We start from the raw sequence: 22164 nt of genomic DNA, 5'->3' as shown, positions 1-22164 counted from the left end.
CATTTTCTTGTCTGTTATAGGTTTCCATCTCTATACAGGATTAAAGTGACGTTCTTCTCCTTCAACGAGCAACTCCATTCTCATCTTTCTTATTTGTAGGCAGATTCATACTCTTCTCTTTGAGACCTTATCAGCTTCAATCTTATTGTAGATTGCAGATTTAATACAACTGTAGATTTATAAATTCCATAACGCCACACAAAAAATAAAAATTACCTGCTAACACTGAAGCTGCAGAACCATTCTGATCTCAACCGTATTGTGTGCTCTGTTTTATCATATGATTAAAATCTGCTGCTATCTGTAAAGGACTTGTCCATTTTCACTCGGACCCCGTGGGTTTCCTCTGGGAGCTCCGGTTTCCTCTCACAGTCCAAATACATGCCTGTTGGGAGGTTAATTAGTTGTTGTATATTGTCCAGTGATTAGGCTAGGGTTAAATCAGAGGTAGCTAGATGACACAGCTCAAAGGGCTGGAAAGGCCCATTCTCTTATAAATAAACAAGTAAATGAAAAAGTAACATCAAACCAGAAAAAAATACTTAAATTACAAAAAGTGGTCATGAGTGAATTCTTTAACAGTACAACTTGAGGAACCTTGCAGCTTGATTCATATTTGGTTTATAGTATGGGCTAGGTTTGGAAGTTTTAAGCCATGAACATACCATTCAGTTGGTCTTCAAGGGAAAACAGATATAGCAGTACAACATAAAATACTGTGAATGGTAGAGGTACAAAATATTCAGCAGCACAGGTGGAATCTGCAGAGAGAGGAACACTGAGCAAGTGGGATTATGCTTGATCCACATTCACCCATCATTGTCACCATTCTTGCAGGGCTCTGAGGCTCCCATCAACCTCAAGGCGTGGGTTGACTACATGTTCCGCAATTTCTGAGTGTGTCTCTGGATGTCACATCCTAAGATCTCTCCTTAACTTTGCCAATATGATTTGGACAGACACTATTGCCAACGTTTCAACTTAAAATTAATTTGTTTTCACTTTCTTATGGTTCTGACAAAGAAGTATCAACCTGTAAAATTATTCAATGTTCCCCAGATTCCCCATTGTCCTGTGCATATCTGTAAGGCTGGATGTGATCAATCAGAATCTTGCACAATTTAACTGGGCCACAAAATTTGGTCAAAACAAGCCTCGCCTACAAAACTGCAGAGAAAGCCCTTGACAGATAGCAAAGCCACAGTCCCCAGCTTTGCCATCTGTCAAATTAAGCTTCCCAATGTTGCTGACACATAAAAGGTTTTTAAAACTGAGTGAACAATTCATTAAAAGAGAACAAATCTTTACAAAATAAAAAACAACTAAAATGTTCGGTTACATTTAAATATTAAAAGAAATGCACAAATACCTAAGAGCAAAGCAATATACCTTATGCTTACCCTTCGGTCTAACAGTAGCATCTCCATCGAAAGATAAGAACTCAAAAATCGTGCAGCAGATTCCCCACCATACTGGTGCTGTGGAATCTCATTCAATTTATGCCTCAGAGCCCAAGAGCGGAACACTTGTCAACCAATAAACCAGTTCAGCAAATTCCCAAGGCTTTGATGTCCATGGACAACAATCCCAAGCTTTTTTTCATGTACAATGATATCAACAAGATCCAGTCCACTAACTCTGTCTCTGCAGATTCCATCTGACTTTGGATATTTTCAGCATTTTCTGTAACATGCTATAATAATGGAAAAACCTACTCAGAGAAATTACAATGGCATAAGGATGCAAAAGAAAATTGGAGCAGGAGTATGCCATAATGCTCCTCAAGCCTGCTTTGCTATTAATCTGATCAGCCCTAGGTCTCAACTCCCCCTCTACGGCAGCTCCACATAGTCCTCAATTTCCCTATCTTTCATAAAATGTATCTACCTCCAGTTTAAATTTTTAAATACCCCCAGTGATACACCTTCCACAATCCTGCAAGGCAGGGAATTTGAGAGACTCATCATCCTCTGTGAGATTCTTTCAAACAATCAGTTTTGAATGACTATTCCATGCACTTTAAACTCCTCTTGTCTTGGAAATATACTGACCTCTACCCTATTATGCCTCTTTTACCATCTTATATATTTCACTAAGACATCCCTCAATTTTTTAAAATTCCAATCAATACACACCTAACTTTTTCATCCAAACAACAGGAATTCTGCAGATGCTGGAAATTCAGGCAACACACATCAAAGTTGCTGGTGAACGCAGCAGGCCAGGCAGCAGCTGTAGGAAGAGGTGCAGTCGACATTTCAGGCCGAGACCCTTCGTCAGGAGTTAGGGTTAGGGTTAGGGTTAGGGTTAGGGCATCCTTATGCCATTGTAAGGAGTCCTGACGAAGGGTTTTGGCCTGAAGCGTTGACTGCACCTCTTCCTACAGCTGCTGCCTGGCCTGCTGTGTTCTCCAGCAACTTTGATGTGTGTAACTTTTTCATCCACTTGGGATACAGGAACCTTTGCCAATCTGGAATTAGCCTCCTGAATCTTTCCCTGACCTGCTCCCATGTGCAGAGTTATGTCTAATCTGCCCAACATACAATATATTGCTACTCCTTGGTCATATTGTGTAAGGAAAGTACATCTCCCAACTATGGTGTTTCTCAATGTGCAGATCTACTGATTCAACTTCCCAGAATGGAAGTTTTATGTTGAGCATTGCATTATTTGGAGATGATCTGTCCTTTCCATCATGGATTTACTTTATTTACTTTTATGATGTGCTTTTTTGTTGGCAGAGAGTTTGGTCGATGGAAGGTAAATAATTTAGCAGTGGAAAGAAGAGACTTTTTGGGCTCAGATTTGCCTCTAGCTCCAGAGTTCATCAGAAATATCCGCTTGTTAGGACGGAGACCAAGTCCACAACAGATAATCGATAATTTGATCAAGAAGTATGGCACACATTTCTTAATATCTGGAACACTTGGAGGTAAAGTACACCAATTCTGATTTCAGAGCATTCGTAATGTTGCAGTTATGAATGAACAGCTGAGTGTGTTGTCTTGTCATCTTTATAGTGAATGCTTTTTGGGGTGGGTGCATTCCATTTTGTGCATAATACTTTTGGAATGTTGTTTTCCTCTTAACTCCCTGACTCATATGGGCCAGGTGAGGAGCAAGGATCTGATCGTATTCTAGATGTTGGTACCAAGACCTCAGTCCTCAGCTGATTTAGTTGAGAGCTCCAGCACTGACTGCCTTTGACAGGAATCAGAATTGTAAAGGATTTTTATAGATGTCAAATGTAACCCAAAACCCATACAATTCAGGGAACTCTTAAACTCCTTACCATCACTCTCAGCCTTAAGTACACAAAACGACTTGGCCTCCAGAGCTTTCGGTGGCAACAAGTTCCATTGATTCACCAGCTGAACAAATTCCTCCTCATTTCAATTTTAAAGGAATATCCTTTTATTCTGAGGCGCAGCCCTTGGTACCTAGACACTCTTACAAATGGAAACATCCTCTCTATGCCTATTTTATTGAGGCCTTTCAGTTTCCATTAGATTTTAGTTTCAAATTAAAGTCAAATGATAATCTCAAGTGTAAGCTCTCTTAAACACTCTTTTCCTCACAGCTGCATTAGCTTCCAAGATTATGTAGGACTTTTGTAACCATACTTAGAGTGAAGTGTCCTGTTTCCTGGAAGCTCTGGTTAGCACCAATTTATTTATTGTGAAAGTGGTCAAATCGACTGAAATTATAGTAACTTCAAAAAGCTTAATTATTTAATCAAAGACATCATTAGACTGGAAAGAATGCAAAGAGGATTAACAAGGACTGAAGGTCTTGAGATTTCGGCAGAGGTTGGGCAGGCTTGGAATTATTGTTGGAACATGGGAGATTTCTCTGAGAAAAGGAATTAAAAAATAGAGGACATAGGTTTAAAATGAAGGATGAAAGAATTGGTGTTGTTGAGGCAATTACAATAGCAGCATTTAAAAGCCATGTGGAAAAGTGCATCAACAGGAAGGTTTTGCAGGGATGTCAACATGAATGAATTGGGCTGAAGGGCTTGTTTCCATGCTATATTGCTTAATAGCTATGACGCTTTAATCAACATGCATTTGCATCTTAGAAATCATGATGTTATACAACACTGAAACAGGCCCTTTGGCCTATCAGATCCGCGTTGATCCTCAAGCACCAATTTACAATAACCCTCCACTACCCCCATTTTATTTCCTTCAATTACACCATTTTTTCTTCATATTAGGGTCAACTTATAGCGGAAAATTCACTTGCGTCCTTGAGATATGGGAGAAAACTGTCAGAAACCCATAAGTCATAGGGAGAACATGCAAACAGCTAACAGATAGCAACTGAGATCAGGATTTAACTCAGATCACTGGAACTGTGAAAGAATACCTCCATCAAATGCATCAGGGTAAAGGTCCTCTATATGCTATTATAATGGCAACTAGCAAATAATCATCCTATTGTAATTGCAGACAGCAATTCTGCAACTGAGTCAGAGGACTATGCCGTTGTACTATTTGTTTCTGAACTTTGTTTGGGATAATTTTAATTCTACAAAAATGGTGAATTTTCATTAAGTGAGAGGCAAAGATGTTAAAAGTTTCAAACAGGACCAGAACTACCCACTCCTGATGTTAATAGTCATTGGGCAAAATGTTGGATGGGTCAGCAATTTGCCCTCAAGAAGCAGGCCAATCATTGGAATCTTTTATTCAGGCTTTATTTCATTGTCCTCTAGGAGTGGAAGGTAAAACAAGGAGAGAAGGACTGAATTCTCCAGCTACATGCTGTCTTTGCAGCATTTTTTAATGAGCAGGAAAGGTCAGGGGTAATTTCTCCTGAGCCAACAAACTGACTAAGTGAAACAGTGCTCAAAACTCAATCTGATCCATCACTGACACCTCCTGAACTTCATTCCCTCCCAAATCAAGTCAGCCCAATAAAAATTAAGCAGCAGCCCTACAGCATTGTTGAGGGGTTGCTACATTTGTCGTGAAGGGAGAGATCAGATGGTTCTTGTGAGACTTGAGTGAGTGGTTCTGCCCGATGGTGCTATGACTGAGGAGAAAAATGGAAATGGTGATATCAAATTGGGAGATGTTAAGAATGTTCTATACAGGCTTATCAGAACTGGAAAAGAAAAATTTAAAAAATGATTAGATGTTTGGCTGGATGAATAGAACTAAAATTTTCTGCTAATATTTCTGAAATTTGGTAACTAATTCCTCTCATTTTCTGTTTTTTTTCCAAAGCTCAGCCTATGGTTTCTGGTGTTAAATCTCAGAAGTAACAGAAAGCAAATGTAGATCTTGTACTTCCAAACAATAGAACCAGCCATGGGAAGAGAAGGTTTTATTTTAGGTTGAACAGAAATTAGACATTTGAACATTTTAAGAGAATATTTGTACTCATGAAAATCTGGAGAGAGAAATGGAGAGGGAGAGGCATAGAGAGGGAAGGGAAGCAAAGAGAAACAGGAGTAGTGGAAGATGAATAGAGGACTGGCATAGGGAGGATGAGATAAAAAAGGAGAACACTCCCCAATTTTTTATTGATAGAATTATTTTCCTTTTTTGCTTTGGAGCAAATTTAGTTTAGATTCCAGAGATAAAATGTCAATGTGCTTTACTCTTGTGTATGTAACTCACCCACTTGTCAAGTTGCACTAGTAAGGTACTCGCTAACTGCTAATTATTTTGTTAATACACAGGGGAAGAATCACTGACTATATTTGTGGACAAACAGAAGTTGAATAAGAACACTGAACTCAATAACAATTCTGCCATCAGTTTGGACACCCTTCACCAGTTGGCTGCTTCCTATTTCATTGACCGAGAGACGACATTACGCAAACTCCATGAAATCCAGATTGCATCTTCAGCAATCAAGGTGAGCATTTCTAGTTTTATCACATGTGTGCAGCATTTTCCCCTTAGCACTCTCACTCTCTTTACAGGTCAGACTGCTGCCCCTCTTTGAGAGTGGCTTTCCTTGACTGTGTGACTTACCGTCAACCTTTGACCTACACACTGATGAGAACATCTTCTTGTTTGCCATTATTGCCACCTCCTGCATTGAACCAATTATTATCCAACTCCTTGGCAGTTACAAGATACTCCACACAAAAAAAATCATGGTCTCCTCCACTGAAAAATAAAATAATCACAAATGCTTAAAATCTGAATATAAACACTCTATCATCTATGGAAAGAGAATCAGTTGAAGTTTTAGAGCCAGGAGCCATATTTGGACCTGGGAAAAAGGGAAATTAGTAAACTAGTAAATTGGTAAATTTGTTTATTATTGTCACGCACACTGAAGTACCATGAAAAGCTCTGTTTAGCATAGCATTTCATACAGATCATTTCATTACATCTTGTCATAGAAGAGACTGTTCAATGCCTTTAAAACAGTGGGATAGAAGCTGTTCTTGAGCCTAAGGATATGTGCTTGTCTATCTTCTGCCTAAATTGGACTAGGTAGAAGAGAAAGTGGAGAGTTTGGGTCAATGTGGAGGGATAGAACTCATAACAGGTTGAGACTGGAAGATCTACAGGAAGTGTGGTAATAAGGGACACTTGAAAACAGATTAAGCTTTTATATGCTTGCATAATTTGTTTCCAGTAAAGGAGACGACAAGCAGAAGGTTCAAAATAGGAATAGGAGGGTGAATTCAAGTGGAAGGCATCTGGAAGCTCTTCTCCTTCAGACTCTTCCATTCACACCATGGCCCTCCTCAAGAAGACAGTCAACAGTCAAATGCTTTTGTTCCTTCTACCCTCTATACCGCTCATTTCGAATGCTCCTGAAGTTGCTTCTCACACCAGGCTGTCACATCACCTCTCCACATAATTTTTTTTAATTCAATGGTATCGGTTTTGCTTTTCTTGGAGTTAGTCCCAGAAAATTTACATTGAATTAATTAAGGATATTTTAGTGCCAAGAGGTCTGAATATGTGACTAAGGAGCAGATTTAGGTAATTTGTTCCCTCAGACCAGCTTATCAGTACTGGATAATGAGTTATCTCATTGCAAATTAACTCTGGTAACCTTTCCCTACATTGGTTTTCAAGAATATCTCTGTTTTTCGGCCTTGAACTGTATTCAAAATGTCTGCTGCCACTGGGCTTTTGAGGAAAATATGTTCAAAGACTCTCTGCTGAAAGAAGATTTTTGTTTCCCTGTGCAAAGCCCTCCCCCCAGCTCACCACCCTTATTTTCAAACATTGCACCTATTTCTCAATGCTCCCACAGGAACAAGTATCTGCCACCTTGAGGTCCCTTGGAATCCTCGTGTTTTTTTTTTCTGTTTAATAATACCTGCAATGATTAGATTAGCTTCGATCAGAATCAGAATTAGAATCAAGTTTATTATTATTGACACATGGTGTGAATTTCATTGTTTTGTGGCAGCTGTACAACGTAATATGTAAAAAATCCTATAAGTTACTAAAATAAATATGTTTAAAAATAAATAAATAGTGTGAAAAGAGAGTAAAATAGTAAGGTATTGTTCATTGGTTCGTGGACTGTTCAAAATCTGATAGTGGAGGGGAAAAAGCTTTTTCTAAAATACTGAGTGTGCACCTCCTCCCTGATGGTGGTAATGAGAAGATGGCATGTATTAGATGATGAAGCTCCTTCAAGGCTGATGCTGCCTTCTTGAGGAAGCCTTTTGAAAGTATCCTTGATGATGGGGAGGCTGGTGCCATGATGGCGTTTTGCTGAGTTGACACGCCTCTGCAGCTTTTTTCAGTCCCGTGCCTTGGTACTTCCATACCCAGAGGTGGCGCAACCAATCAGAATGCTCCCCATGGTACACCTGTAGAAATTTGCTGGAATCGTTGGTGACTTCCCAAACCTCCTCAAACTCTTAATGCAGTTACTGGTGTGCCTCTTATAAAATAGTGGCTTCATTCCAATGGACTCCAAAAGGATTCAACACGAAAGCTTGATCATTTTGAGAGAATGAACACTTACTTTAATATCAGTAATTGTCCCAGGGCTTTAGTCACAGGAAACTAGATGTTAACTTACTTTTTACAGCCAACTATAATCAACCAGCTTGTATCAAATTGCTGAACAATGCATCATGCACAGGGATAACAGTGCGACACTCCAGTGTCCAAAAGTCCACTTGAAGGTTAAAGATTAAAGCACTTACTGTTCAGTAAGCAGAGGTCCTGGATCTAATCAGCCTATATATTCAGGGCATGAACAAGGTTAAAACTGAATGAACACCTTGCTCTCTGAAATCTGGCGAAACTTGCTGACCACCACTTGAACTCAACAGCTGACCATTTAAAGCAGATCAGTACATTTAAATATGGCTTTGGTGAAATTTTGTAGAATTGGAATCAATCTGAATTAATCAGAAGATCTGTTCAGCAGAAAACCAATAAAGCGTCTCATTATTGACTTGACAGAATAACAGACATTGAATTGATGCTCCATTCATGAAGTTGGCATTTGTGCAGATCTGATTTTGTAGTTGGTTAATTTTCCTTCTATCTAGCCACAATTATAAGTCTAAGGATTGGTTTAAGGTTGGTTAGCTAATCAAGTAATCTTCAGGAAAGGAAATGTATCTCTCAAACATCACCACTAAATTTTGTAAAGAGAGCACAGAGTTTTAATTTACCTCAAAGCATAACCTGAGTTATTGCAGTCTTGTGCTGAACCACCCACTGTGTATCAATAACTACAGTGGCCATACCTGTCTTGGATCCAATTAAGAAACTGTTTTGTAGGTCAAAAGTGGTGGGGGACTTGATTGCCACAATCTATTCTTTGTGATATGTATAAATGATCTGGATGGAACTGTAGGTAGAGCGATTAACAAGTTTGCAGACGACACAAAACTTGTGGGGCTGTGGATGTCCACGAAGGTTATTATGGCAGAGATAAATCAGCTGCAAATTTATGTGAGAAATGGCTGATTACTGTGAGGTGAAGCATTTTGGATGTCAAATGCAAGGGGAAAATATACAGTAAATGCAGCACCACTGGGTGAATTGACCTATGGATATATCTTGGGAAGCAAATCCTTAACTTTCTAAAAGGGCAACACAAATGGATAGGGTGATAAAGAAGGCATACAGCCTACTTGCATTTATTGTTCAAGGCATTAAGAAATTCAGGAAGCAATGTTTTTATTTATTGGGATGCAGTGCTGAATAAGCCTTTCTTGCCCTTCCAGTCATGCTGTCCAAATAATACCATAGCCTAATCAAGGGACAATTTACAATGACCAAGTAACCTATCAACCGGTACATCTTTAGACTGTGGGAAGAAAATGGAGCACCTGGAGGAAACCCATGCAGTCACGGGGAGAATGTACAGACTCCTTACAGACAATGGCAGGAAGCTGTATAAAACTTTGTTTAGGCCACATTTGGAATATGATTGCACACTATAGTAATATTGAAGTGGCTTTGGTAGGGGTGCAGAAAAGGATCACCAAGATGTTTTCACTGGGTTGCTTTCATGCGGCATCGGAAAGTGCAGGTCAAACTGAAGGAAGTGTTTCAAATTATGAGAGGCAGGGTTAGAGTAGATTGTGAGAACTTCTCTCCCACGTGGAAATGTTAAATACTTGAGGGCATAAGTTTAAAATGAGAGAGTGCAAGTTTAAGTTCACCCGTATGGGTCCTAGCTATGCCTGCCTTTTTGTTGGAAACTAAAGGTGTAGCTATGGGCACCCGTATGGGTCCTAGCTATGCCTACCTTTTTGTTGGGTTTGTGGAACAATCTATGTTCCGTGCCTATTCTGGTATCTGTCCCCCACTTTTCCTTCGCTACATTGACGACTGCATTGGCGCTGCTTCCTGCACGCATGCAGAACTCATTGACTTTATTAACTTTGCCTCCAACTTTCACCCTGCCCTCAAGTTTACCTGGTCCATTTCCGACACCTTCCTCCCCTTTCTAGATCTTTCTGTCTCTCTCTCTGGAGACAGCTTATCCACTGATGTCTACTATTTGGACTCTCACAGCTATCTGGACTATTCCTCTTCTCACCCTGTCTCTTGCAAAAACGCCATCCCCTTCTTGCAATTCCTCCGTCTCCACCGCATCTGCTCTCAGGATGAGGCTTTTCATTCTAGGACGAGGGAGATGTCTTCCTTTTTTAAAGAAAGGGGCTTCCCTTCCTCCACTATCAACTCTGCTCTTAAACGCATCTCCCCCATTTCATGTACATCTGCTCTCACTCCATCCTCCCACCACCCCACTAGGAATAGGGTTCCCCTGGTCCTCACCTACCACCCCAACAGCCTCCGGGTCCAACATATTATTCTCCGTAACTTCCGCCACCTCCAACGGGATCCCACCACTAAGCACATCTTTCCCTCCCCCCCCACTGCATTCCGCAGGGATCGCTCCCTACACAACTCCCTTATCCATTCATCCCCCCCATCCCTCCCCACTGATCTCCCTCCTGGCACTTATCCGTGTAAGCAGAACAAGTGCTACACGTGCCCTTACACTTCCTCCCTTACCACCATTCAGGGCCCCAAACAGTCCTTCCAGGTGAGGCAACACTTCACCTGTGAGTCGACTGGGGTGATATACTGCGTCCGGTGCTCCCGATGTGGCCTTTTATATATTGGCGAGACCCGACGCAGACTGGGAGACCGCCTTGCTGAACATCTACGCTCTGTCCGCCAGAGAAAGCAGGATCTCCCAGTGGCCACACATTTTAATTCCACATCCCATTCCCATTCTGACATGTCTATCCACGGCCTCCTCTACTGTAAAGATGAAGCCACACTCAGGTTGGAGGAACAACACCTTATTTTCTGTCTGGGTAGCCTCCAACCTGATGGCATGAACACCGACTTCTCTAACTTCCGCTAAGGCCCCACCTCCCCCTCGTATCCCATCTTTTTATGCACACATTCTTTCTCTCACTCTCCTTTTTCTCCCTCTGTCCCTCTGAATATACCTCTTGCCCATCCTCTGGGTCCACCCCCGTTGTCTTTCTTCCCAGACCTCCTGTCCCATGATCCTCTCGTATCTCCTTTTGCCTATCACCTGTCCAGCTTTTGGCTCTATCCCTCCCCCTCCTGTCTTCTCCTATCATTTTGGATCTCCCCCTCCCCCTCTAACTTTCAAATCCCTTACTCACTCTTTCTTCAGTTCGTCCTGACGAAGGGTCTCGGCCTGAAACGTCGACTGCACCTCTTCCTACAGATGCTGCTTGGCCTGCTGCGTTCACCAGCAACTTTGATGTGTTGAGTGCAAGGTTAAAGGAGATTTGCAAGGCAGTTACTTACTTTACACAGATAATGGTATATGTCTGTAACATGTTGCCGGGGACCTAGTGGAATCAGATATGACAGCATGTTTTAGAGGTACTTAAACAATCAGGTGATCCATATCAGATCGATTGTGAGAGTGCAGCTGATTGATCATGCAGTGATTCAGTTGAGCATCCTATGCATGGAGGACTTCTCTTTTCTCACAGGCTTTCAAATGAGCATGTTTTCATCTTGGTGGGTTCAGTTCATAGGTCCTGCACTGTAAATTGCCCAACGTGTACAGCTACTAGTGTAACTCAGTAAAAATATTTAATCGCATTACTCTGTTGTTCTTGCTCCACATGCCCACAACAGCCAGGAACAGAGGGATATAGACCATTTGCAAACAGATCAGATCAGCTAGATTGGAATCATGTTGGACTGAAAGACCCTATTATTGTGCTGTACTGTTCTATGTTCTATATTTTGAGATAGGCATTTATTTCTGGTGATGATTTCACCATGCTTTCCTCCAAGCTGGTGGGCTGTCATATCTAGCAAGGGTTTGTATGTGCCTTTACCGAGGCTGTTGGGAGACCAAGCATTAGAATATCAAGTTTTTTGATCTCAATGGCTGGGGAGATCTGGGCTGTCATTCAATATTTTTTTTAATTTCAAAAATAAACTTTATTTAGAATAAAAAGTACATACAAAAGAATAAATATAGTGCAGAAGTTTTACATTTACTTAGTGTTAACTTAATTTTAGAAACATAGCACAATTGCTGCTCATGTGGCCACCCAGGTTAATACACTCTTTTGTTGTTTGACGTACTTCCCACCCGACTGAGCCCCTCCACATTCTGTAGCAGAAGAGGTCTAAACTGTGGTCGTTCCCCTTCTGAGCCTTTGCTTTGTCCACACCAAGCTTTGGTGCATTCCTCAGCACGTGCTTTTGCAGTTGACAACATTCCCTTGCTGTGCTTCCAGCAGACCAAACAGCACCTTTCACTTAGCTGATGATTGCCAGTGAGTTAGCTGGAATCCAGAAGGAGCCAGTGAATTTGTTTACACTGGTTGGCATGATAGCGCAGTGGTTAGTGCAACACTATTGCAGCACCAGCTATTCCATTGCTGTCTGTAAGAGGTTTGCATGTTCTCCCCATTGCTGCGTGGGTTTCCTCCCAATTTCCAAACACAAAAGGTAGTAAGTCACTTGATTGCTTGGGTGTATTAGGGTGATGTGGGCTCATTGGGCTGGAAGGGCCTGTTACGATGCTGTATCTCTAAAAGAAATAAAATGTTCAAGGTTCTATTGGCAGGACTCATTGTTGACATTAAATGGAGGGCTGTACAATCACTGTTAAACTTGGTTATTGTTGTCATGGCTGGATAACAGGGAATCTTGCAAATGGGCTTGATGGAAGTTCTGTAGGGGCCATCTCTACGTACTGCACAAGGCATAGTTTGGAAGCTTTTAGATGTCACTAAAATTGGAGGTGTCATGACAGTGAAGATGGTTATCAGGAATTACAGGGGAATTTTGATCAGGTGGGTAAGTTGGCTATGGAACCTCAAGTGGAGTTTAATTCAGAGATACTGCTGGGACTTGAGGGTCTAAGTTATGGAGAGAGGTTGAGCAGACTGAAACTTTACTAATTGGAGTGTGGGAGAATGATGAAAGATATTATAGATGTTAATGAATTCATGAGGGCTATAGAAAGGGTGAAAATACAAACAGGTTAGAGTATTGAAAACCAAGGACATAGCTTTAGGATGTGAGAGGAGACATTTAACAAGGACATGAAGGGCAACTTTTTCAACCAGAAAATAATCAGTACATGCTATGAGCTTCTAGAGTAAAAATTGAGACAGGCACTGATATATGGTCTTGACCTAACCTACACATTTGGCCTCCACCAATACTGCTTCGCCCCCCAAGTTTATCCACCATTCTGTTTCTCACTCTGTCATAGGCAACCAGGCTGAATTTTCACCTCACTAACCAAGGAAGACTGATGTAAATGCAGCAGCAACCAAGTGAAGATCAGTTGAGCCAGCACACACCAGGGACTGAAAGTGCAAACGTCTTGGCATATGTTCTGCACAGCACACTGATCAGTGCCAAGAACCTGGAGATGTTGTTTTTATAGCCCATGAAGTGCTAGAAAAATAGTTTGCTGAGTGGCACCACTGCTGATGATCTGAGAGGGTGATTTGCTTCAATTAGATGTGGAGGATATTCTGCTTCCAGCTTTGTCAAAATCCATTAGTCCTGTGACTTATAAAACGTTCCTACAGTGCTTAACTTCTCTGCTAAAGCTCTCCAAATCAGTTAAATGATTGCAGATTTTGGCATTGTTCATTGACTCATGTGCACAAGAAGAAAAATTCCTGGCACACAAAGGGATGCTATTTAACAAACGCTGACTAAAACACATATAACTAATTGGACTATTCCCAACTTCCACCTCCTACTGTAGCCCTATAGATTATGAAACAGCAAATGCAATTTTTTAAACATGATGAGTGTTTATGCTGCCACCACCATTTTGTGTAGAAAATTCCTGACTCATATTATAATGGTGAAAACAATATCTCAACTCCCCTTTCATTGTTTTGTCTGTTTCACGAAATATAGTTATCTCTACTGAGAGAAGTTGGTCCTTTTTAATTGCCCAATCCAAGCTTCATATATATCTCCATTAAATCCTCACTGCATCTCCCTATTGCTCCAAAGGGAAAGCCCCAACAAGGTTATTCAATCACACTTGTGAAGAAAGTGATGCATAAAATATGAAAGAACATTAGAAGATGATTGAAACACTCATCCACTTAGGCAGGTCAACAGAGAGGTCGACTGAACCTACATTTCAGACCAATAATCCTCCGGTGTTTTGGCAATTTTAAAAATTGTTTTTTATCACTAAGCTTCTCCAACCCTACTTATGTACTTGCAAGATCTCCTCTTACTTGCCCCTGGAACAGGACCCCACCGAAAAACATCAAACCATTGTCTCCCGTACCATCACCGCCCTTATCAACTCCAGAGACCTTCCATCCTCAGCCACTAAACTCATAATTCCCACATCCCGTACTGCTCGGTTTTACCTCCTCCCCAAGATCCACAAGCCTGACTGTCCCAGCAGACCCATAGTTTCTGCCTGCTCCTGTCCCACCGAACTTGTATCTGCCTACCTGGACTCCATTTTGTCACTCATAGTTCAGTCTCTCCCCACCTACATCTGGGATACATCCCATGCCCTCCACCTCTTCAATAACTTCCAGTTCCCCGGTCCCAGCCGCTACATTTTCACTATGGATGTCCAATCCCTATACACCTCCATTCCCCATGAAGAAGGCCTCAAAGCCCTCTGCTACTTTCTGGATAATAGACCTCACCAGTTCCCCACCACCACTACCCTCCTCCGGTTGGCGGACCTGGTTCTCACACTCAATAACTTCTCTTTTGGCTTTTCCCACTTTCTTCAGACCAAGGATGTAGCTATGGGAACTCGCATGGGCCCTAGCTATGCCTGCCTCTTCGCTGGTTATGTGGAACAGTCTGTGCTCCAAACCTATTCTGGTACTGCTCCCCAGCTTTTCCTTTGGTACATTGACGACTACATTGGTGCTGCTTCCTGCACCCATGCTGAGCTTGTCAATTTCATCGACTTTACTTCTAACTTCCGCCCAGCCCTCAAATTCACTTGGTCTGTCTCGGACACTTCTCTCCCCTTTCTCGATCTCTCGGTCTCCATCTCTGGAGACAGACTGTCCACTGACATCTTCTACAAGCCTACTGACTCTTATAACTACCTCAACTATACCTCTTCCCACCTGCCACATGCAAAAATGCCATTCCCTATTCCCAATTCCTCCGTCTCCACCGTATCTGCTCCGAGGATGAGGTTTTCCATTCCAGGACATCTCAAATGTCCTCCTTCTTTAAGGATCGTGGTTTCCCTTCTGCTGTCATTAATGATGCCCTCACCCACATCTCCTCCATTTTCCGCACTTCGGCTCTCACCCCATCCTCCCGCCACCACAACAGGGATAGAGTTCCCCTTGTCCTCACCTACCACCCCACTAGCATCCGGATCCAACACATTATCCTTCACAACTTCCGCCACCTTCAACAGGACCCCACCACTAAGCACATCTTTCCCTCTCCACCCCCCTCCGCCTTCAGCAGGGATTGGTCCCTCCGTGACTCCCTGGTCCACACGTCCCTCCCCACAGATCACCCACCTGGCACTTATCCCTGTAAGTACAAGTGCTACACCTGTCCCTACACCTTCTCTCTTGCCACCATTCAGGGCCCCAAACAGAACTTCCAAGTGAGGCAACACTTCACTTGTGAGTCTGTTGGGGTCATCTATTGCATCCGGTGCTCCCAGTGTGGCCTCCTCTACATTGGTGAAACCCAACGCAGATTGGGGGACCGCTTCGTCGAGCACCTCCGCTCGGTCCGCCAAAACAGACAGGATCTCCTGGTAGCCACCCACTTCAACTCTGCTTCCCATTCCCATTCAGATATGTCCATACATGGCCTCCTCTACTGCCATGATGAGGCTAAACTCAGGTTGGAGGAGCAACACATCATATACCGTCTAGGTAGTCTCCAGCCCCTTGGTATGAACATAGAATTCTCCAACTTCTGGTAATTCCCTCCCCCTCCCTTCCCCTATCCCTATTTCACTCTGCCCCCTCCCCCAGCTGCCTACCTCCTCCCTCTTGGTTCCGCCTCCTTCTACTACCCATTGTGTTTTCCCCTATTCTTTCTTCACCTTTCCTGCCTATCACCTCCCTGCCTCCCCTCCCCCACCCCTTTATCTTTCCCCTTACTGGTTTTTCTCCTGGAACCTACCAGCCTTCTCCTTCCCACCCTCCCCCCACCTTCTTTATAGGGCCTCTGCCCCTTCCCCCTACAGTCCTGACAAAGGGTTCCGGCCCAAAACCTCGACAGATCTTTTCCACGGATGCTGCCCGACCTGCTGAGCTCCTCCAGTGTGTTGTGAGTGTTGCAAGATCTCCCTGCATCTTTGGCTGATAACATTGTCCAATGTCACTGCAGCACAGAGGCATGACGATTATATATGTTGCCTTGGAGCTCTAGGGCTCCAGTGGCAGGGCAGGGTTAATCCTCTCTTTCGATGCTGTCTATATAGAGTATGCACATTCCCCACCCATATTCTGAACGTTTGCAGATTGGTAGGATCGATCACCCCTGCTGTGTAAGTGAGTGGTAGAATCTAGATAGAGGGGTGGGGGGAGGGAGGTTGAAGGAATATTGGGAAATGGAACTATTATAGTGTTAGTATAAAATGGGTAACTAATCCTCGGTGTAGACTCAATGGATTGAAAAATTTGACACAATTTCAAAGAAGGCATGCTGGTGACTTTACTTCATTAGGGGTTTGAAGAGGTTTGGTATATTACCAAAGACTAGCAATTTTCAACAAATGTATGTGGGAAATATTGACTGGTTGCATCAGAGTATTGAAGGAGGCTCCAGAGTGGTGTAGGCTGGGTCAGCTCCTTCGTGGGTACAACCCTCCCCACTGTCCAGGACATCTTCAAGATCCTGTGCTCAAGAACGTGTCTTGCATCATTAAGGACATATATCATCCGTGACATACCATTTATTATCATCAGGGAAGAGGTAAAGTAGCTTGAAGGTTCACATTCAGTGTTTTAGGAGCATCTTCTTTCCTTGTGCCATCAGGTGTCTGAATGGTCCCTGAACACTTATTTATTTAGTGCAACTTATAGCAATTATTTTTATATCTAGCACTGTACTGCTGTCATAAAACAGCAAATTTCTTAACATATGTCAATGATAGATAACCTGAGACTAATTCTCATTCTATGACTATATAACATCCGCTTTGATGTGGCGTTCCACTCTGTTGGTGTTGCTTAATACTATTTAAGTATTAAGTCCCTGTACTCAAACTGTTTGCACTCACAACAGAGGGATAATCTTCCTGAATCTCTCTACCCATCCTGCTATCTTCAGGGATCTGAACACGGAAGAAGTCAAAACAAGTGTGCATATTTCTATGTCAGGATATTCCAGAGTACTTTGCAACTTTGTAATGACAACTTTTTAAATAAAACCAAGAGAGCTCTCCTGCTCCACTTCAAAATGGGAGCTTGAGTGGGCAGGTCTGTCTTGATGCTAACAAGCCATGGTGGTCTTTATCCATGCCTTGAATACATACGCCACACAATTCCTGCTGAGGCATTCATCTTTTGAAGCCCTGCTAGCCCAATTGAGGTTGTGGTCTCCTGTGGTACCCATCCTTGCAAATGGGCAAACTACGAATAGCGATTAGCCCTCAAGTGGTAGATCTTGGGGACAATTCTGCAGAGTACCGTTTCACTCATAAAAACTTATGGTGTGGGAGGTGAACTATTGTGTGAAGAGAAGATTAGCTGGCTAACCATAAACGAAAACGATTAGGTCTTTTTTTCTGGTTGACAAGACAATAAGTGGTGTGCAATTGTGATGATGCTAGGGCCTTAACTTTTTACAATGTATAATGACCTGGGTAAAGGGAGAAAGAGTACGATTACTGATGACACAAAGATGGCCAGAAAAATAAGTTACGCTGTGACATAAGGTAGCCATGGTCTGATATAGATAAGTTAAGTGAGTGAGCAAAAATCTAGCAAATGAGATACGATATAGCAGAATATGAAATTGTCCATTTTGGCAAGACAAAATAGAATATTATCTAAATAGTAAGGGATTGTAGAGCTCTGGGAATAAGTTCTGATTTGCAAAAGGTTTGTATGTAGGCACAGCAAGGAATTATGAACGATAATTGTTTATTACTAGGTGAATTACATAAAGCTAGGAAGATTATACATTGGTTATATAAATCAATGACGAGATTACGTCTGGTGTAATATGCACAATTTTAATTGTCCTATTAAAGGTAGAATATTAATGTGGGTAAAGCAGTTCAGATAAGATTTACTAGACTAATATTGGGATGTCTTATGAAGAAAGCTCTTATAAGATAGTCTTGTAGAACCAGAATTTAGAAGATTAGGACGGTATTTGCTTTCAATATTTAACATTCTGAGGGGTCTTGCAGAATGGTTGCAGAAATAGGTTATTTCCTCATGGGAGAATCGAGAAGTAGGGTGTCATTGTTTAAAAAATTGAGTCGCCCATTGAAGGCAATGAGGCAAAATCCTCTCTTTCAAAAGGTTGTGAGAGTTTGGAACTCTCATACTTGAAAAGTAGTGACAACAATGCCTTTGAATATTTTTAAGGCTGAGTTGATGTCAAAGCAAGAGGGTGAAAGATTGATATCTTGACTCTACCTCTTCCCACTCTATCTCCTGTAAAAATGGTATTCCCTTTTTTAGTTCCTTCACCTTCACTGCATCTGTTCACAGGATGTGGCTTTCCATTCCAGGTCATCAGGGATGACCTCCTTCTTCAAAGAATGGGCTTTCCCTCCCTCCACTATTAATGCTGCCCTCACCTGCATCTCCTCCATTTCTTCAAGAACCTCACTGATCCCATCTTCCTGCTACCTTAGCAGTGATAGAGTTCCTCTTGTCCTTACCTACCACTCCATGAGCTTCTACATCCAACTCGTCACCCTCCGCAACTTCTGCCATCTCCAAAAGGATCCTACCACTAAATATATCTTCACCTCCCCTCTCCTGCTTTCTGCAGGGTTCATTCACTCTGGGAATCCCTCATCTATTCATCCTTCCTGGCACTTAACCCTACGGCCCGCCTAAATGCTACACCTGCTCATACACCTCTGCCCTCACCTCCATCCAGGGCTCTAAATAGCCCTTCCGGGTGATGCAACACTTCACCTGCTGGGGTTGTCTATCATGTCTGGTGTTCTTGTTGCGCCTCCTCATTGTAAATTGCGGGGTCGCTTTGTTGATTACCTCTGCATCATCCACCAAATGCAGAACTTCCTGGTGGCTAACATTTTAATTCCAATTTTCATTCCTGTTATGACATGTCAGTGCAAAGATGAGGCCATCCTCAGGGTGGAAGAGCAACACCTTATACACTATCTGGGTAGTCTCCATCTTGATGGCATGAAAATAAATTTCTCCTTCCAATGAAAAAAAATTCCCTCCCCTTCCCCTCTTCCTCTATTCCCCACTCTTCTCACCTGCCTATCACTTCCCCCCGGGTCCCCTCCTCCTTCACTTTCTCCTGTGGTCTAATCTCCTTTCCTATCAGATTCTTTCTTCTCCAGCCCTTTACCTTTCTCATCCATCCGGCTTCATCTATCACCTTCCACTCGCTCTAACTCTCCCCTTTTATTCTGGCATTTCCTCCTTCCTTTTTGGTCCTGAAGAAGGGTCTCAGCCTGAAACATCGACGGTTTATTGACTTCCATAGATGTTGGTGACCTGCTGAGTTCCTCCAGCATTTTGTATATGTTGCTTTGGATTTACAGCATCTGTAGAACTTCTCATGTTCGTATTTCAGCCTAATGGTACAACTGGAAGTTAGTCCTTCCAACAGAGTTGCATGAGCCAATGCTACCACCTATACATTGAAGGTACTATCAGAGAGGAAGAGATACTAAAGCTTTCTTTTGCAACTTGTGCATTCCCTTTTATCTTTATGCTACTTCATCCATGAGCTCAGTGGATGCAATGATTAACAACTTTCACAGAACTTAATGGCTACCATTGGTTTATGTTACTAGAAAGGCTCCTAAAGTTACTCCTAATGTGGAAATCTCATGAAGTTAATATCATTAATAAAAATTGTAAGGGAAAAGGAGTATACTATTTGAGCTTAATTAAGTTTACAAGAGGAAAAGCATACAAAATTATCTGTAATAGTTTTGAATGAAAATGGATATGGTCTATAAAAATATATGTACTAACAATTGGATTACTGAGCTGAATAAGAATTTTGTCTCATATTACTCAACTATCGTTTCTTTGGTTAATTAGTGGAAAATCAACTCCCTTGTTGACTTACTTGCTTTGTGCTTGTGTTCTGTATTTACCCGCCTACAGAGAATCATAATGGAGATCAAATCCTGAACAATGCAGATTGATGTTTTAATCCTCCATGTTGTGGCACTGATTTATGATCCACTGTGATGCTGGCATTCCCTGCTGTGAAGCAGGTAGAATCCAGCATGGCTGAGCAATGCAGTATATGTGATGCAACTGGTCTACTGTGGAATAATCGCATGATGCAATATCCACTCTAAAGAAAGCTGTTTACTACCTTATTAATTCTAATATGCATTCATTCTTTATAAGACCATAAGACACAGGAGCAGAATTAGGCCATTTGACATATTCAGCTGGCTTCACTATTCCATCATGGCTGATTTATTATCCCTCTCAATCCATTATTCTGCCTTCTCCCTGTAACCTTTGATGCCAGAATTAGTCAAGAACCTATCAACCTCTGCCTTAAATACACCCACTGACGTAGCCTGCACAGCCACCTGTGGCAATGAATTCCACTGATTCACCACTCTCTGGCTAAATAAATTTTTCCTCATCTCTGTTCTAAATGGGCATGCCTCAATTCTGAGGCCAAGCCCTCTGGTCCTAGACTCCCCTACTATAGGAAACATCCTCTCCACATCCACTCTATCTAGGCTTTTCAATATTCAATAGCTTTCCATGAGATCAATCCCACCCCCATTCTTCTAAACTCCAGTGAGTACAGACCCAGAACCATCAAACACTCCTAATATGCTAACCTGTTCATTCCTGGGATCATTCTTGTGAACGTCCTCTGGAATCTTTCCAGTGCCAGCACAACTTTTCTCAGATGAGTGACCCAAAACTGCTCACAATACTCTAAGTATGGTCTGAAAAATGCTTTATAAAGCCTCAGCATTCCATCCTTGCTTTTGTATTCTAGTCCTCTCAAAATGAATGCTAATATTGTATTTCCCTTTCTCACCACCAATTCAACCTGCAAGTTAACCTTTAGTGAATCCCACACCAGGACTCCCAGGTCCCTTTATGAACTCAAGTTACCCACGATAAAGGGATCAATTTATGGGATCAATGTTATGCTCTTTAAGTTCTCTTCAACTAGCTAGCAGAAAACAGATTGTCATTACCATTTTAAGCAGACCAAGGTTATTCTGTGACAGAAATATAAGCTCAGAAGTTATTGCGGGTGATTATTGTAGATGGATCTGTAAGAGCTCAACTAAAATAGTAGACAAAAGAATGTTAACACTCAGTGTTAAATATTAATGGGCTAACATGACCAATAGTAATTTGTAGGAATTTAAAGCAACCAGGTTCTACAGAGGCAGAGCCAACTGTGGGAACAATCAGCAAGTCAGGATCAATAGCGCCTGAAAATGCCCCCCTTTTGAAAAATGATTTTTCCCCTTGAATTGCCATTGAGTCTTCTGCATATTGCCAAATGTAATATTATACAGTGGCACAAGGTTCTGAAATGCAAGTTTAGAAAAAAAAAATTATTAGCATATTTAAGAGTGGTGATATTTGATTAATGAAACTGATAATGGATTAACATTAAGCAGTTAATATTTCAAGTCAAGGTAAATCTTTATGAAATCACAGTGTAAATTTAAACTACTGAGATTTACTTAAAATAACAAAGAGATATTTGCAATTTAGATTTGGGTACAGTACCTGATTCCAAAAATAAAAGTTCTCAAAATATTATTTTCAATGTTAGTTTGCTGCTCACTGCTGCATTAGGAAGGCTCCATACAAAGGAAAGAACAAGTACACAGAGGCAGGTAGAGCATACAGGGGCATTTCTCTTCATTCTAGACTCCCCAAAGTGCAGGCATTCAGAAATGGTTCCCCTGTCCTCACAGAGATCTCCCTTGTAGCACTGGAAGATGTTACTGGCCCCTGTAAGCAAACAATATGCCATCTGAGGGCACTGATTTTCACCACCCTGTCATGGTTTATCTGACCCT

At 41.9% G+C, this 22164-nt stretch overlaps 1 protein-coding gene across 1 annotated transcript in view; it reads left to right on the top strand.

The window, feature by feature from the left end:
- LOC140206387 (BMP/retinoic acid-inducible neural-specific protein 3-like) overlaps positions 1–22164 on the top strand; it is a 227177-nt gene that overhangs the window by 99783 nt on the left and 105230 nt on the right. The window contains exons 2-3 of the mRNA XM_072274752.1: positions 2742–2932; positions 5693–5871. Of these exons, the coding sequence (XP_072130853.1) occupies positions 2742–2932; positions 5693–5871 (370 nt within the window). The remainder of the gene's footprint in view (positions 1–2741; positions 2933–5692; positions 5872–22164) is intronic.

This window comes from Mobula birostris, chromosome 12, assembly GCF_030028105.1.
Source record: "Mobula birostris isolate sMobBir1 chromosome 12, sMobBir1.hap1, whole genome shotgun sequence".
NCBI classification, from domain to species: domain Eukaryota; kingdom Metazoa; phylum Chordata; class Chondrichthyes; order Myliobatiformes; family Myliobatidae; genus Mobula; species Mobula birostris.
Note: the sequence above shows the minus strand (reverse complement) of the source record. Positions and strands in the feature narration are given on the sequence as shown.